The 16,874-nt window shown below is 42.2% G+C and overlaps 1 protein-coding gene across 3 annotated transcripts in view; it reads right to left on the bottom strand.

Moving 5' to 3' along the window:
- Positions 1-2,098: 2,098 nt before the first annotated feature.
- GMPR (guanosine monophosphate reductase) overlaps positions 2,099-16,874 on the bottom strand; it is a 98,513-nt gene continuing 83,737 nt past the window's right edge. For all 3 annotated transcript variants that reach the window (XM_069092457.1, XM_069092459.1, XM_069092458.1), the window contains 3 exons: positions 14,962-15,004; positions 11,168-11,327; positions 2,099-3,149 (listed from right to left, as the gene is read on the bottom strand). In XM_069092457.1, the coding sequence (XP_068948558.1) occupies positions 2,969-3,149; positions 11,168-11,327; positions 14,962-15,004 (384 nt within the window). In that variant the 3' untranslated portion in view covers positions 2,099-2,968. The remainder of the gene's footprint in view (positions 3,150-11,167; positions 11,328-14,961; positions 15,005-16,874) is intronic.

The following is a 16,874-nucleotide window of genomic DNA, read 5'->3' as shown; positions in this document are numbered from 1 at the left end:
ACTTCGTTTCTCAAGTGAGTGTTGGACTAGAGGACTGCCAAGGTCCCTTCCAGTTTTAAATCTACCATCTTATGTTTCCATCACCTAAGCTCTCCCCTCCCTCAACAATATGTATGGTCTTAGTGATTAGGCAAATCACTTTTAAAATCTTGGCCCTCAGCTTCTTCATCTGTAAAAATGGGGATGATACTACCTGCACCTGCACCTGTTGCTATAAGATGATCAAATGAAATGTCTCTGAAAACACATTTAACCTGCAAAGTCCAGTCTAAATGGAGAGTATTCTCAATCCTGTGGAAGCAGAGGATATTTGCAAAAATCTTTGTCACTCTCAGACTCCTACCTTGTTTTTCGGCCACTGTATCAAAATCACTTTGGCTTTTCTGCCAGCCTCCATTTCCTTTAAAACAAAGATTAGCAAAGGGCCCTCCCATATAGGGGTGCTCAGGAAAGAGTATAGGACTCAAAGGTCCTGTGGGACTAGCTCAAATCCCTTCTACCGCTTACTGCTCTTGTGGCCTTGGACATGTCAGTCTCCCTAGCCCTTGGTAAAAATGAGAGGGTTGAACTGGACTACCCCTTTGGTCCCCTCCGACTCCCAATATAAGATCCTGTGTGAGACAGATCGGGGACCCTGACCCATTATCCCACAGAATGAGCAGTAGTTAGTCCTAAGTCAGTAGAGTCATGAGCTAATGAACCACATCTCTCTAGGTGTGGGATTTACTACTGTCTTATTAGGTTTTCACCTTGGGGGTGAGGGGGAAAGAGCAAAGGGAAGAAAATTAGCTATAATTAAAAGATGTCTGTAGCTAGGAGTGAAAGGGATTTTAAAAAAATTTCCTTTCATGTTTTTTCTTCTGCCTCTCCCAAACCCATCAGCAGCCCCACTCCCCCCCCCCCCCCCCCCCCCCCAAATCTCCCTTCAACATAGTGGTTAGAATTTTTTTTTTTAAAGCAATCAGGGTTAAGTAACTTGTTCAAGATTACATGGCCAGTTATTTCTGGGTGTGGTGCTGAGTGTCTGAGCCCGGATTTGATCCCCAGGTCATCCCGACACTGGGGCTGGTGCTCTTGCATGCGTAGTTAGAATTTTAAAAAGAAAAATAGCAACTATAAAGAGAATAGGGCAAAAGAATCCCATTTCTCAGGAAGTTGAAGGCATACACCCCCACCCCCCAAAAAGTATTAAAAGTGTAATATTTTGACATCTCTGGGATAGGCCCACACCCTGCTTTTTTCCTGATTCTGCCACTAATTAGCTAAGTGATTATGTTTCCTCCTGTAAAATGAGAGGGTTGGACTAGATCATCTCTAACGTTCTTTCCAATTCTGAATCCCTATCCACCACCCATAATATCCAGATGTTTCCCAATAGTAACTCCCTTATGCATTTATCTTTAAAAAGCATCATGAGCTATGTCCATATATTTGGGGGGAAAGGAAAAGGGTAAAATTGCCTATACTAGACTTGAAGGTATTTATTGGCAACGTATGTGCCTCTGGGGCCATGGAAAGATTTATAATTTTTCCAGTCTGTGCCTCATGTTTCAAATACCTTTAAGTGGAGGGTGAGGTTGAATTTGATTCTACGTGGTCAAGCACCAGAGGCAGACCTCTTCCATTGACCGAAATCACAATGGACAAGCTTCCTGGTTTGTTGACATTCTCTTTTCCCAAAAGCCTCACTCATTTCTAAGGAGACGCAATTTTTGTATGTCAGGTCTAGTGAAAACAAAGATTGCTTTAAGTTGCTTAAACTTCCCAGTGTATTGATAACCAAGTAACTCTTAAAAACAAGGAGCCAGGCATTGATTCATCCAGTGTTCATTCTGCTAATGTCACTATGACTTCCTGTGAAATTCCTCTGGAGACCATATGTAGTTCCTGGAAAATGTCATTGTGATCTGTTGACTACTCCATCATTACACAGTAGTTACATGTTATCCATAATCAGCAATAGTCATTACCATATCCAAGGGAGGTCTCTTAACTTAGAGTCTTACTACACATTCTGGAAAAGAGCTATATTAATGGGAGTTCCCCTCCCATTACCAGCAATGGTGGGCATCTTCATTACAAACGTTTCACTAGGATCTTTACAAGAAGAGGCTGTAGGACATTTAATGTGAACACACAACTAAACACATGTTCTTTGTAGATAAAAGGGTGGAGTCGGGTAGAAAGGGGAAAAGTCCAAAGAGGGAAAGCCAACACCAACCCAGCCTTCCACAAGTAACAGACTCGATGAATATGTAGCTGTGACATCCCTAGAAGGCACACGTAATGAACCCCTGGTCTCCACAGATCAAAGGTAAGGGGCCAAACCCATAAGTAGCCCAGAGCTCACTTGAAAAGTCTATGCTTCATGTTCTCATACTTACAATCTTTCCTTGGTGTTTTCTCGGGAACCAAAGTCACTACCCTACCTGGCTGGCTTTTCTGGGATCTTCTTCTCCTCCCTGGGGAGCCTGCCCAGCCACCACTGGGCAGTAGCCACCACAAGGGAAGCACTGTCTGACCACTAATACCAGCAAATACTAGTCTGACTGTTACCACATCTGGAGGACAGGCAGAAAAATCCCCAGAGACCACAGGGCTTGATTCCAGCAAGTGGAGATTCCAGTCATCAATTGTGAAGACACAGCATTATAGTAAAGTGAAAACTATTTTCTTAAAAAAAAAAAAAATGAAAGGCTCTCACATGGATTTTGACAATGAGAGTGTTTGTTGAGGACAGCAAACACTCTACACTGTAGCATTGGGCTTGGCTCCTAAGTCTATCCCCACCTACATGCCTGCAGGAGATGCTGGTTATGGGCTCTGAGGCCCTCCTGCTGCTCAAAGGAGGCATCTTCCATCATGAGGAGCCAGGAAGCTCTTACACAAGACAAGAAGGGAGACTGAGGGCAAAGTGGGTGTATGTCAAAGCTTCCACTCTAGCTGGATGGGGTTTTTGTCCCCCAGGTTAGCTAAAGACCGAGTTGTGCTGCTGGGTAACCCGGATAAATGTTGTCCTCCGACTGAGCTCTTTGAGTTTGGCAGCACCCACGTAGGTGCAGGTGGACCTCAGGCCCCCCAGGATATCCAGGATAGTGTTTTCCACATCTCCTTTGAAAGGCACTTCCACAGTCTTGCCCTCTGAGGCCCTGGGGACAGAAAACAATGATTATTCTAAGTTTATTTTCTTTCTTCATCCCTTGCTTTTAAAAAAATCTGTTCTTTAGCATTTCAGTAAGATGGCAAGGTTTTCTCCTTTGGGCCTATCCAAAACCTGAAATTCATGAAATCTCAGCTAAAAATGAAAGCAAAGTCTCCAGACCTGAGATTTAGCACTTGCTATCAAATCCCCATAGAAAGTAAACATTCCTCCTTAACAACTTCTGATGCAACTATAAATCTGAGCTGAGAATATGAGAACAGGAAACATGTGTCATCACAAAAGATCTACATCCCAGACCTGAAAGGTAGCAACTAACTTTCTGTTTTACCTAAACCCATAGACATCATATTAATTACCAATAGCCCAGAACATTGTAGGGAGGAGGCAACACATTGTTTTATTTCTGGGCAGGCATTTCCTTTTTTTTGCCAAGCTCTGAAAGGTATTACTTAGTATACCAGTAGGTACGATAGTATACTGAAGATACAAATACAAAGTGAAATAGTCCCTGCCCTCAGGGAGATTACATTCCTTTGGGGAAGATAACATAAATAAACATGGGTATGGAGAGGTGGAGATTAAGAAAGGCTTCCTGCAGCAGATACACTAAGACCTGAAGGGAGCTAGGGATTTTAAGCAATGGAAGTGAGGAGGGAGTATATGCCAGGCATGGAAGAGGACCACGGCAAAGACATAAAAATGGGAAATAGGGAACCATGTTGGAAGAATAGACTGGACCATGGAGTGGGTAAAGTGGCATGAAAGTGAAATGAGACTGGAAATGGAAAAGTATGCAGGGACTTGCTTATGAAGGGTTTTCAACTCCTTTTAAGAAGGAGTTTATATTTGATCCATGGGCACTAGGAGGTGACTAGGTTTTGGTGAGTATGGAAGTGACTTGGTCAGAACTACAGTTTAGGAAAAATATCCTAGTAGCGACGATGAAGATGGATTGGAATAGGGAGGTCAGGAGACCAATTAATAACTAGTATTTATTTGGAGCTTTAAGGTTTGCAAAGTGTGTTATAAATATTATTTCATCTGATCCTCACAACAATGCCGGGAGGTAGGAGTTATTATTATCCTTACTTTATAGATGAGGACACTGATGCAGATAGAGATTAAGTGATTTACCAAGGGCCACACATCCAGCAAGTGCCGGAGGTAGCATTTGACCTCTCGTAGCAAGGGGGATAGAGTTCTGGACCTGGAGTCAGAAAGATTCATCTTCCTGAGTTCAAATCTGGCCTCAGACATGTCCTATCTATAAGACCCTGGGCAAGTCACTTAACCCTGTTTGCCTCAGTTTCCCCATCTGTAAAATGAGCTGAAGAAGGAAATGGCAAGCCATTCCAGTATCTTTGCCAAGAAAACTAAAAAAGGAGTCACAAGGAATCAGATACAACTGAAACGACTGAACACCAACAACAGCTTCCTAACTTTAGGTCTAATGCTTCATTCATTGTACCACCTTATAGGGCAGGTGAAAGATGAAGAGGGTCTGAACAAGGGTGGTTCTTACATAGGTAGAAATGTAGGGATGGTTGCAAGAGATATTGTAGGAATAGCAAAGACAAGGTTTGCCTACTGTTTGTGTACAGGGTATAAGAATAAATGATGACACTGAGATTGTAAATCTCAGTGACTGGAAGGATGGTGTTGTCAACTATTCAGAAAAAGGGTGGATTGGGGAGATAAAGGGGGAGATTAGTCAGTTCTATTTCAGAAATATTGAGTTTGAGATGCCTGGAGGACATACAGATGGAAACATCCAATAGATAGTTGGGACTGGGGCTCAGGAGAAAAATTAAAGCTATAAAATGAAGGTAATTACCCTGACTGATCAGCCTCCCAGGGACAGTCCAAGGAATAAGTGGTAAATGATTGCCAAGGAGCTATTAAAGCATAAGGAGCTCTGTCCTAATTGAATGTAACGTCAAAGTAGGAGAAGCCTCCTCATGAAGGAGAGGTCATTGTAATAAGCATCTCTTGTCCATAAGTCATTTCTAGCATTCTGAGAAGTGCCACAGGGAGTGAAGAGGGCCCTAGCCATGTCAATGGAGCTCTGGCCAGTGGTTTGCTTGAGTGGGACTTTAATTATTTCAGTGTTTTCTTTCCAGAACTGTGCCTTGATACTCTTGAATCTTTCATTCTCTGTTATGTTTAAACCCTGCTGAAATTACAGGAGACTTGTTTCTTTCAGTTCCTCAGTTTCTATTTTGGTGTGCTAAATTGGAGTCCATCTCTCCCCAGCCCCAACTTAGAATAAAAACCAAAGGTTTAAAAAATGGCTCAAAGAAAAATTAAATCTGCCTAAGCAGGGGAGGTAGCTCTCTCTTCTCTGCAATGGTCCTGTTTATATAACTGTATCTGTACAGGGTAGCACCAGTATCTCAAACAGGGACAACGCATTCTGATAGATCATTAAGCTTCTTGGAACTCGGCCAAGGCTCCCACTCGAGGTAGGAATTCCTCCCTCCTCTCCCTAGCAGCACTATGTAACGTGATGTATCAGTAACCGCATTCAGGCAGAAGGAGGTCTCTCTGGCTATGGAGGCTTTGAGAGAATAAGTTGTATCTCTTGTTCTCAATTATATGGAAGGTTCCAAAGTGTTTGCATAACATTCTCCACCTCCTGGAACCCCCAACCATTCTCCAAGTCCAGAAATAAGAGAGTAAAAAGGAGAAAAATGAGTCTTAAAGGATGGCAGCTTATGGAGCATGTTTCTTAAAGGGTATTAAAGCCAACTTCCTGGCAAACATCATAGATTTGGAGACTGAAGGGCCTCAGAGATAACCTAGTCCGAACCCTTCACTTTACATAGGAAAGAACTGAGGTTAAGAAAGTTAGGTGACTTATCTTAGGTCATAAGGTAGCTAGATGTAAATTAGGTATTGGAACCAGGTTTCTCTAATTGTCTCCAAAGCTAGCATTCTTTACACTAAACCCTTGTTCAGTTGTTTTAGTCATGTCCGTCTCTGCATGACCCCATTTGGAATTTTCTTGGCAGAGATACTGGAGTGATTTGCCACTTCCTTCTCCAGTTCATTTTACAGATGAGGAAACTGAAGCAAACAGGGTGAAGTGACTTGCCCAAGGTCACACAGCTAATATGTGCCTGAGGCTGGATTTGAACTCGGGTCTTCTTGACTCCAGATGTGACACTCTATCTACCACACTGCCAAACTTTCCACTTATCCACAGTTCCATATTAATTCCACAATAAAATACTAACTCCTCTTAAGTGGTATTTCAAACATTTCCCAATTTGTCTCTCGACTACGTTTCTGGACTTATTCCACACTAGTCCCCTTCATGTTCCCTACATTAAAGCCTGACTTCAGCACAACCTTGCTGATCCTCTGTGCCACTGCCTAGGCTCCCACATGCCTGAAGTAGACTGGTACAAGTGTAGTGAAAGCACCTCTTGGAATCTGCCTCTTTGAATTGGTAGTTGCTTTAAAAATTTATCTCAGGTGCCACTTCCTACAAAAAAGCTCTCCTGATCCCTTCTATCTCTCTGCTCCTTAGTCCTTTTTTCTACTCAAATTATATTTCCTTCTTTCATATAAATAGGCTGCTAAGTGGCGCAGTGGAGATGGCATTGAATTTGGACTCAGGAAGACCTGAGTTCAAATCCAGCCGTAGATGCTTACTAGCTGTGTGACCCTGGGCAAGTCACTTAACCCCTCTTCTTATCCTCATCTGTAAAATGGAGAATGGGAAGGCAAAGGAATTAGTGTCTATTAAAAAACTATCATGTGAGGTGGTTAGGTGGCGCAGTAAATAGAGCACTGGCCCTGGAGTCAGGAGGACCTGAGTTCAAATCCAGCCTCAGACACTTAACACTTACTAGCTGTGTGACCTTGGACAAGTCACTTAACCCCAATTGCCCTGCCCTCCCTCTTTCAAAAAAAAAAAAGAAAAAATTTAAAAATCTACCATGTGACAGACACTGCGCTATGTGCTTTGCAAATATGATTATTTTAAATATCTCCATTTTAAAGATGAAGAAATTGAGGCAAACAGAAGTTAAGTGACTTTCCCAGGGTCACACAGCTAGTGAGTATCTGAGGCTGGATTTGAATTTGGGTCTTCCTTGACTCCTGTGTGGCACCTAGCCGCTCAATAGCCATAAAAACAACAGTAATAATACCACCTATCTTCCAGCCTTAACATGAGGATAAAAATGAGATCAAATTTGTAAAGTGCTTCACAAACTTAAAATGATATATAAATGCAATTATTATTATTATTATTATGAAAGTATTATATGCCCTAACAGAATATCAGTTTTATATCTTTAGCACCTAGCACAATGCCCTGTATACAGTAGGTACTTAATACATAATTATTGAATTGAATTAAGTTGAATTGTTAGAATTTGCTAGCTATCCGATTCATTTCATCTGACTTGTCTGTAACAGGAAGTGAGCGAAGGATGAACAACAATAATGGAAAGTGATGGAATACTTTGTGGAATAGTACAAGTATATGAATAAATACAGGGTTATGGGGTTTATTTTACACACACATACACACACACACACACTTTAAAATGAAAAAAAGAAGTCCAGGTTATCATTAGTGGTCATTCATGAAAGTTGCCCTTGGCAATAAGTAACATAATTAAATGGCTAATTATACTGCCTCCATCAACTGTCCAGCCTTTCCATCTGTGCCTCCAGGCAGCTTTAAAAACTGCTTACTTTTAAGTAAATTTGCCTTTAAGAAATTATCTGAACACCATCCTACGGTCTAGACAGCAGCTGCATTATTGAGCACCCAAAGACGTCATTTCCAGGCCTGGTGTCTCCTATATGGCCCCCCCACAGGCTGGAGGTGATGCTATTAGACACTTCCCAACATTCCTGGGGAAGAGGATTCTAGCTATTCTCCCTAGTTCTACCTCGCCGAGGCCAGGAAGACTGCTCCCAGGATATTCCTGACCCAGCAGGGCCAATGTAAATCCTACTTCCCCAAAATAACCATTGTCACTTAGAAATCTTGTTAGCATGATAAAAAGTGCTGGATTTAGAGCAAAGACTCTGGGTTCAAATCTCAGCTTTGTCATTTATTATCCCAAGCTATGCACTTAGCCTCTATGGACTAATCATCTCTAAGTGATAGGGTGGGCTATATTACTTCTCCAAAGCCATCCATTGAAGAAGCATTGATTGGCCTAGGTAGCAGGGACAAAGGGGCAAAAATAAATCACGTCCTGCCCCTGAGGAACTTACATTGTATGGGGGAAGGAGGAAGTATGACATGTACACAGGAAAATTATATAACATATACATACATATACCTATATGTAGAGGTATTTCTTGGGGGAATCGGGAGATGAAGCCACAGGGTAAGGGATGAAGATGAGCTTAGCAGCAATTAAGCCAAACCTTAAAGGAAGCTGGGAATCCTAAGAGGCAGAGCTAAAAAGGAATTATATTCTAGGACTGGAGGACAGCTTGTGCAAAGACATGGAGGCAGGAGATTAAATGTTATGAAAAACAGAAGATTGGTTTGACTACAATGTAGATTGTATGAAATAGCCAGCAATTAAATAAGTGCTTTAAGGTTAGATAAGCACTTTCCGAGGCATCTGGGCGATGCAGTGGACAGAGTGTTTGGCCTACGATCAGGAAGACTCATCTTCCTGAGTTCAAATCCAGTCTTAGACATTTACTAGCTGTGTGACCCTGGGCAAGTCACTTCACTCAGCTTCTTTATTTGTAAAATGCACTGGAGAAACAAATAGCAAACCCCTTCAGTATCTTCGCCAAGAAAACCCCAAATGGGGCCATAAAGAATCAGACATGACTTAAGATGACTGAATAACAATGATAAAACATTTACATGTTACTTCATTTGATTTTCCCAACAACTGTGTGAGGTAACTGTTACTATTATACCTATTTTATAGAAGAGGAAACTGAGGCAGACAGAGGTTAAGTGATGTGTCCAGGGTCATACAAATAGTAAGTATCTGGGCCAGGACTTGAACTCAGGTTTTCCTGACGCTAAGGCAAGTGTTCTATCCACTGTACCACCCAACTGTCTCTAAGAGGATAACAACTGGCAGCAAGCCTGGATAGGTAGGTTGCAACCAAATTGTAAAAGGTTTAGATGCCAAACAGAGGACTTTGTATTTTATCCTAGAGGCAAGAGGGAGCTATAGAAGCTTCTTGGGGAGGGAAGTGACATGGTAAGACCTGAGCACTAAGACTACCCATCTGAATGGGAGATGGACAGGAGACGAGACCGACTGAATGAATGGAGACCAATGAGAAGGTTACTGTAGCAGTACAAACAGGAGGTGAGAAGGATCTGAACTGGGCGGGGTGGTTGTGGTGTGAGCAGAGAAAAAGAAACAGAGGTGAGAAATACGGAGGTAAAGTCAGCAAGACTTGACAACTGATTGGGTAGGAGAGATGGGGAAGAGAGAAAGATAACTCCTAGGTGGAAGAATGAAGGTGCCCTGAAAAGAAAAAAGAAAATTAGGGAGAGGAGAGAGTTTGGAGAGAAAAATGAGTCCAGGCTGAGCTTGAAATGCCTAAGGGATAGCCATTCAGAGATAGGTCTGGCAGCTAGGTGACACAGTGGATAGAGTGCTGGGACTGGAGTCAGGAGTTCAAGTCTGGCCTCAGATACTTACTAGCCATGTGACCCTGGGCAAGTCATTTAACCCTGTTTGCCTCAGTTTCTTCACCTGTAAAATGAGCTGGAGAAGGGAATGGCAAAGCACTCCAGTATACCTCTGCCAAGAAAATTCCAAAGGGGGTCACAAAGAGTTGGATATGACTGAAAAAAAAATGATTAAACAAAATGTGAAACGAGTTCATGAGAGGGACAAGGGCTGTGTATATAGATTTGAGAGTTACCTTCATAGCTGAATACAGGGGAGCAGATGAGATTACCAAGAGAGTATATACAGAGAAAGAAGAGAAAAGAACCCTTTAATATGCCCAAGTCCATGGTACAGAATGCAAATGATAATAGTGTAGAAGAGATTGAGGAAAGATTGGAAGGATTGGAAGAGGACCTGGAGAGAGTCAGTGAAGAGGGGATGCTTAAGCCAAGTCCACATCCTTTTATTAAGTGCCTACTATGTGAGAGACACTGGGCCAAGCACTGGGGATACAAAGGGAAACAAAAACAGTCCATGCGCTTGAGAAGTTGACAGTCTGAAGGGAACATACAAACAACTATGTAATACCAAGCTATATACAGGAATTGGAAATGATCTCAGAGAAAAGGCACTAACATTAAGGGTGGATCAGGAATGGCATCCTGAAGATGGGATTCTCACTGATATTTGGTCAAGTTACAAATGCTGCAGGGAGACTAATAATAAGCTTGAGGACTGAGGAAAGGTCATTGGATTTGATAATTAAGAGATCACTGGTAATCTGGGAGAAATGAGTTTCAGTTGAGTGATGAGGTCTGAAGATAGATTGCAAGGGGTTGAGAAGTGAGTGGGAGGCAAGAAAGGAGAGAAAAGTAAAGACAGCTTTTTTCCCCCCAGGAGTTTGGTTGCAAAAGGAAAGAAGAATTATGGATAATAACCTGAGGAAATTCTAGGATCAAGTAAAGGGTGTTTTTTTAAAGGCTAGAGGAGCATTTGGCACATTTTTAAGCAGAAAGGAAGGAACCAGTGGACAAAGATTGAAAATTAAGGAGGGAGAAGGAATGCTTGGGAAAGAGAGTTTCTAAAAGAAAGGCAAGGAATCATCATAACTAGCTCCCAAATTGGGTCCCCTAAAGGCTTTAACTATACTTTTTTTAAAAAAGACCAGGTCTCCCTCCTCCTAAATGGGCTAAGGGTACATTCTCCAGCGCTTCCCCAGAGCAGTTTCCAAAAGAAAAATAGACAAGAAAGTCCTGCAGCTCATTTCCTTTGAGCTGAGCTCTGTCCCATTTCCATCACCCCCAGTATAAGGACACAAAGCAGCTGGAGAAATTTAAGACACATTCATGTCTGAATGTTCCTCTGGCTGCTCTCTCACCTGTATTCAGCAACTCGTCCAGAGTGTTTCTTCATTGCTGTTTCAGAACTCATCCCATAGAAGAGCTTTACTTTTTGACCATTCCTCTCAATTACTTCACCCGCACATTCTGTGTGACCTGAGAACATCCCTCCCAGCATGACGAAGTCAGCACCTGCTCCTGCAAAGGGACAAGGAAAATGGAGAGGACAAGAGAGGGCAAAGTCAAAATTGCCTCTGAGATCACTGTGGGCACAACACTGGAGAACATTTCTATCAAGTATGACCTAGAGCCAAGAAGCCCACCTGGGCTATCTAAATGAGATAGACTGATGCCCCCACAGAGCCAGGGAGCTGTAGCATTTAAAATATAACCTGAGCACTGAATTGCAGAGGCAAATGATAGGTCGATTAAAGTTGATGATTGGTGCTGTAGATAATAACTCATGGTGTTAATGAGAGGAGTCTGTAAAAGAATGATTACCATACAAACAGAAACCCAAATCCCATAGGCTCATGGACATTAAAGAGTTGGAAGGAGCCTCTTAGAGGTCATCTGGGTCCACTTCCTACCCAGGGACACTTACTTGTGGCTATATGACCTTATTCTTTTTTTTCTTCATTTATGTCATCTATTTATTACTTATTTGTTTGCTAATTTATTTATTTATTCATTCCACAAAAACAATATGACCTTAGGTATGTCACTTCCCTCTGAGCTTTGGTTCCCTCATTTGTAAAATCAAAGGATTAGACTAAATGAGGTCAAAGAATTCTTCTAGATAGTGAATCTATAACCCAGGGCATAGTCCTGTACCTGGCACATAATAAATTCTTGTTAATTTACTAATTTTCTAGTGCCTTTTTAAATACCTTCCAGTGAAAGGGGTTATGACTTTATTACTGTTTTCTCCTAATTTGAGTCTTTAGAAAGGAACCCAAGTGCATTACATTGTATATAATATTTATGTAACATGACAAGGTTGAAAATGTTGGGAAAAGACCACGGAAGTCTGAAAAGCTTTAGATTTCTCAGACATCATGTTCTCAATATGAAACTCCCATTCAATAATAACAATAATTAGCATTTACATAGCATTTTAAGGTTTGTAAAGGACTTTACAAATATCATGTCATTTAATCCTCACAGCCATCCTGGGAAATTGGTGCTTTATTATCCCCATTTTGCAGATGAGGAAGCTGATCAAGGAGAATTTAAGTGACTTGTCCACGATCACACAACTAGTGAATGCTGGAGACAGGTTTTGACTAGATGTCTTCCTGACTCCAGATCTATCCATCTGTCCACCTCCTAGCTGCCTATATTATGAGAATGAAGCAGTCATAATAAGAATAAATAATTGTCCATTTTAAATATTAGACAATATCAGTTTTTCATCAGGTTCTCATGCTGAGGGGTTGAAGCATAGCCCTGAGAGGGCTGGAATGATCCAGGGGGTAATAGTAGCCTCAGGTACAATTGGGGGCTACTGAATAAAAATAAGGGAGCAGTGGAAACATAAGGAAAGAAAAGAAAAAGAACGGTTTGAAAAACTGTTCATACATGTTTTATCTATTATATAACAGTTATAGTGATTATATCATTTTCCAAATAAACACACAAAATACAAGTTATAACCAATCAGTGGTCAAGTCTGCTGACAGGTCTTAACAAGCAAGTGCTAGTAGGTGACTATGGCAGGCATTGTTGGGAAGTTCAGCATGCAATGGCAGGAATATGTGTGCATAATGACTTGTTTACAATACTATATTATATGATTCCATGATGCAATATTGTATCTTCAAAACTTCAGTTCAGGAAAAAAAAAACACAAATTTACAATAAATTATCAAATTAAGATGTGGCATTTAAAAAATGTTTTATATTTTTTTGAAATGACATAACTTTTTAAAACCATCAAAGGATTAAAGAAAGTAGATTTCGGGGGGGGGGGGCTCTGAGTAATTTTTTTTAAAAGGGGGCAATAGGAAAAATAAGTTTGGAAACCTCTGTATTGGAGGATGAGAACCTCCTGAAGGTCATGGATAGTCAAATTTGATTGACTACCTTCTTGTCTGTCCTGTATAAATGGGATCCTTTCAGCTAAATGATACAGACAAGTCTTCCATACATACTACATAGTAAATTCCACTAAGGACCTAAATTCTGAGTGGCCAAGATATCAATGCTCTGACTTCACATGTATAATCACTATCATATCACTTACCTTCTCAAGGGGTGGGGGAAGGGAGGAGAAGAGAGAATTGGAACTCAAAATTTTAAAAACTGAATGTTAAAAACTGTTTACATGTAGTTGGGAAATATTTAATGAATTTTTTAAAAGAAAAAAAGACATCAACGGTTTTCATTGTTGTTCAGTCATTTCCAACTCTTTATGACCCTATTTGGGATTTTCTTGGCAAAGTTATTGGGGTAATTTTGCCTTTTCCTTTTCCAGCTCATTTTACAGATGAGGAAATTGAGGCAAACAGGGTGAAGTTACTTGCCCAGGGTCACACAGTCTGAGGTCAGATTTGAACTAATGAAGATGAATCTTGCTGACCCCAAGTCTAGCACTCTAACCACTGTGTTCAACTGGGCCTTCAGTCATGAGGTTGGTTAGGGAATTGATTGGTCAAAGTCCTCGCAAGATGAAGAAATTGTGGGTGTCTCCTCCTGAATGGTGACCCTAGTGTTTTGTGACTGGTCACTTTGAATGAACAAGAACATTCAGAGTTCATCTTGCAGTTGACAATCCCTCCTCAGTATTCTTGACTGGAATGTGGAGAAGGTTGGAGAACCAGGCACTGGTTCACAAGAGGCCTTTTCTCCTCCGTTGCACACCTGGGAGTCCCTTTAGCTCCGTGCACCCAGGAGGACGTGACCACTCCAATGGAACGAAAGGAAGGACATATGTCCCCTTCCCCAAGGCGCCATAACCCATGACTGGCAGAACTCACAAAGCATCCATGCTAGGTTCCCAACCCACCCACCCATGGCCTCCCTAGATGGTTTCAAACCATGGTCACTTCACTAATGAATAAAACTGAGAGGCTGGAGGCAGAAACATTTTCCCCAATGGCAGATCCACTGAGTCCTTAGGCTCAGACTATGGAGCCTGCTGTAATTCTGAGCACTGCCCTCTGCTGCCCCCTTGTGGGCCTGAAAGGCATAATGGAAGTGCTCTCAATATTCTGAAACAGGCACTAGGCAGAAGGCAGCAGGCAGGGAAAGGGGTAGTTGGAAAGTGATAAGTCACCTCCCTTGATCTTCAAAAACACTTCTCCAAAAAGGCTTCCTAAGCCCACCCTTCAATCAGGAACAAGGGGTGCATCTGTGTGACCTAAAAGGGCTAGGGGTCATCAGAGAAAAGAGGGCTGACTAGACCCAGGTCCCTGCTCTGAGACCAACTGCTATGTGACCTTGGGTTAATCACTTCACTTCTTCTGTACATGTGGGACTGGGACTAAATGGTCTCTGAGGTCCCTTGAGCCCTTAAGAAAAAGTCCTAAATTCTGGTTAGAGCAGGGAGGGTCAGGGAAACTCTGAAGCTGGCCAAGCTCCCATATGCTCCTCACAGGTAGAAAAAAAATGGAGTAAGAACATCTCAAGAGAAACCCAGTGGGAGGAAGTTCTGATCAGTGCCCTGAGAATTCCTCTCCCCCTTCCCCCCATCATGCCCCATCTCACATCCCCAGACTTCTAAGTGAGCTCCTGCATTCTTGTTCTTCCTTCACCCAGAAGCCATCCCTCCCTCCCTCAGTCCCATTCTTCCCAATGGATGCAGCTGCCTACCATTTGTGCCTACACTTACCAAATGCTTTGGCGACATCTCCTGGACAAGTGCAGCCTCCATCCTTAAGAACAGAGAAAAGCAAGTCAATCAGAACCAGGCAGGAAAGGCAGAGCTCCCAGTGCTCTCTGGGATTGGTGAAACTCTGGGGGATTTGTGCAGGATACACACATGAATAGCCCCACACCCTGTCATACTGAGCTATAGGAGAGAGATAGACAGAGAGAGAAACAGAAACAGACAAAGAGAGACAGAGAAAGAGAGTGAGAGAGACAGAGAGGGAGAGATGAGGAGAGATGGGGAGAGGGGGAGAGAGGAAAAGAGATGAGAGAGAGGGAGTAATATAGAGGCAAGAGAGAAGGAAAGAAAAATTGAGGGGAGATGGAAAAAAGGGAAAGATGGAGGAAGAGGGAGACAAATACAGAAGAGGGAAAAGGGAGGGAGGGAGAAGGCAAATAAACAGACATGTGGTGGGGGCAGTGGGAAAACTTATTTTTAAATAGGGTATAATAGGAGAGGCACCTTAGTTCTCTCACTTATAAATTGAGAAGTTGAACTCAACGACCTTTATGCTTGCTTTCACCTCTAAAGCCAAAATGATTGCACAGCATTTATGCCCCCCCCACCTAGTTTACTTTCCATTTTCCTAAAATATAGCAACTGTGTTAAAACACATTACTTCTATTTAATTCAGCAACCATTTTTGAAGTCCCTGGTATTTGCTAGATATTAGGTATAAGGTGACAGAACTCAGACCCTATGCTTGGTGAGCTTAAGGTAGAATGGGAGAAAGCCCAAATGCACAATAATAAAGTGTCCATTGTACACTGGGAGAATGCAGGGAGGGGGTAAGTAAAGAAATGAAATCAGTGCCCCGGGAGTGCCCTTCCCATTACCCTGGCAGGGGCCTGCCTCATTTGCCTCTGGCTCCTCTGCCCCTGGGGAGCAGCACATCTCGCTTGTGCCTTTGGCCTCCCTGAGTTTATTTAGGTTTTCATTCGAGCAAACCCCATTTTAAACAACCAGACTCAGTCATCATTGCAGGCTTCTTCATTGTGTATGCACAATGCACCCAGGAGGTGGGGAAAGTGTACTATTGGGTTGGAAATAGTTTCTGACCTCATCCTACATGAGTGGATTACATAATCCATTGCCAGGCACTGCTATTTCTGCTCCAGTCTTCCTCTCCCCGGGCCATTTGCACTCGTGTTTATAAAACAGGACTAACACTTTTCAGTTTCGGATTTAATTGTTAGCCCTATCCTCCCTGTTTGAAGTGTGCTAGCAACTGGGTGGTGGATGAGGTGAGATTTTATTTGGCACAAATGGCAAATTAATCCAAGGGAAGGGGAAAGGATATTGGGTTATTTCCTGCCTTAAAAAACCCTCCCACTTCACACAGATGCTGTCATGCTTATATAATTTATACCATTACCTCTAAAGCCAACTCAAAAATCATTTGGGGCAGTGTATCTCATCCAACCCTTTTGCACATCACTGCATCTCCTACACAGCCCATTTCTAATCCTTCAAAGTGGTTTCATATTTAGCAAGGAGACAGCAACATGCTCTCTCTATGAGCACTGAGCAAATATGTGTGTATGATGGTGATGAGGAAGAGCATTTCAACATATGACTTCTAACTGCTTCTAACATGGGCTGAAGGAAAGAGCAGAACACTGGGATGATGGGGAAGGATGGTTATTTTTTCCCCACACAGCACAAAAATAAAAGCCTCTACTACATGAGCATGTTAATGTTTAAAAGCACCTTCCTCACAACAACCCTGAGAAGTAGTTTAAGTACAAGTAGTTAGCCCCATTTCACAGATAGGAAGACTGGCTCAGAGACATTCAACGACTTGCCCATGGTCACATATCTGTTAAGTGTTAGAGTCAGGACTTGAACACAAACCTCATGACTCCATGTCCAAC

Source organism: Petaurus breviceps, unplaced genomic scaffold (assembly GCF_028583685.1).
Source record: "Petaurus breviceps papuanus isolate PSGF00001 unplaced genomic scaffold, PetGlider_PUasm1.0 190, whole genome shotgun sequence".
Classification (NCBI taxonomy): Eukaryota; Metazoa; Chordata; class Mammalia; order Diprotodontia; family Petauridae; genus Petaurus; species Petaurus breviceps.
Note: the sequence above shows the minus strand (reverse complement) of the source record. Positions and strands in the feature narration are given on the sequence as shown.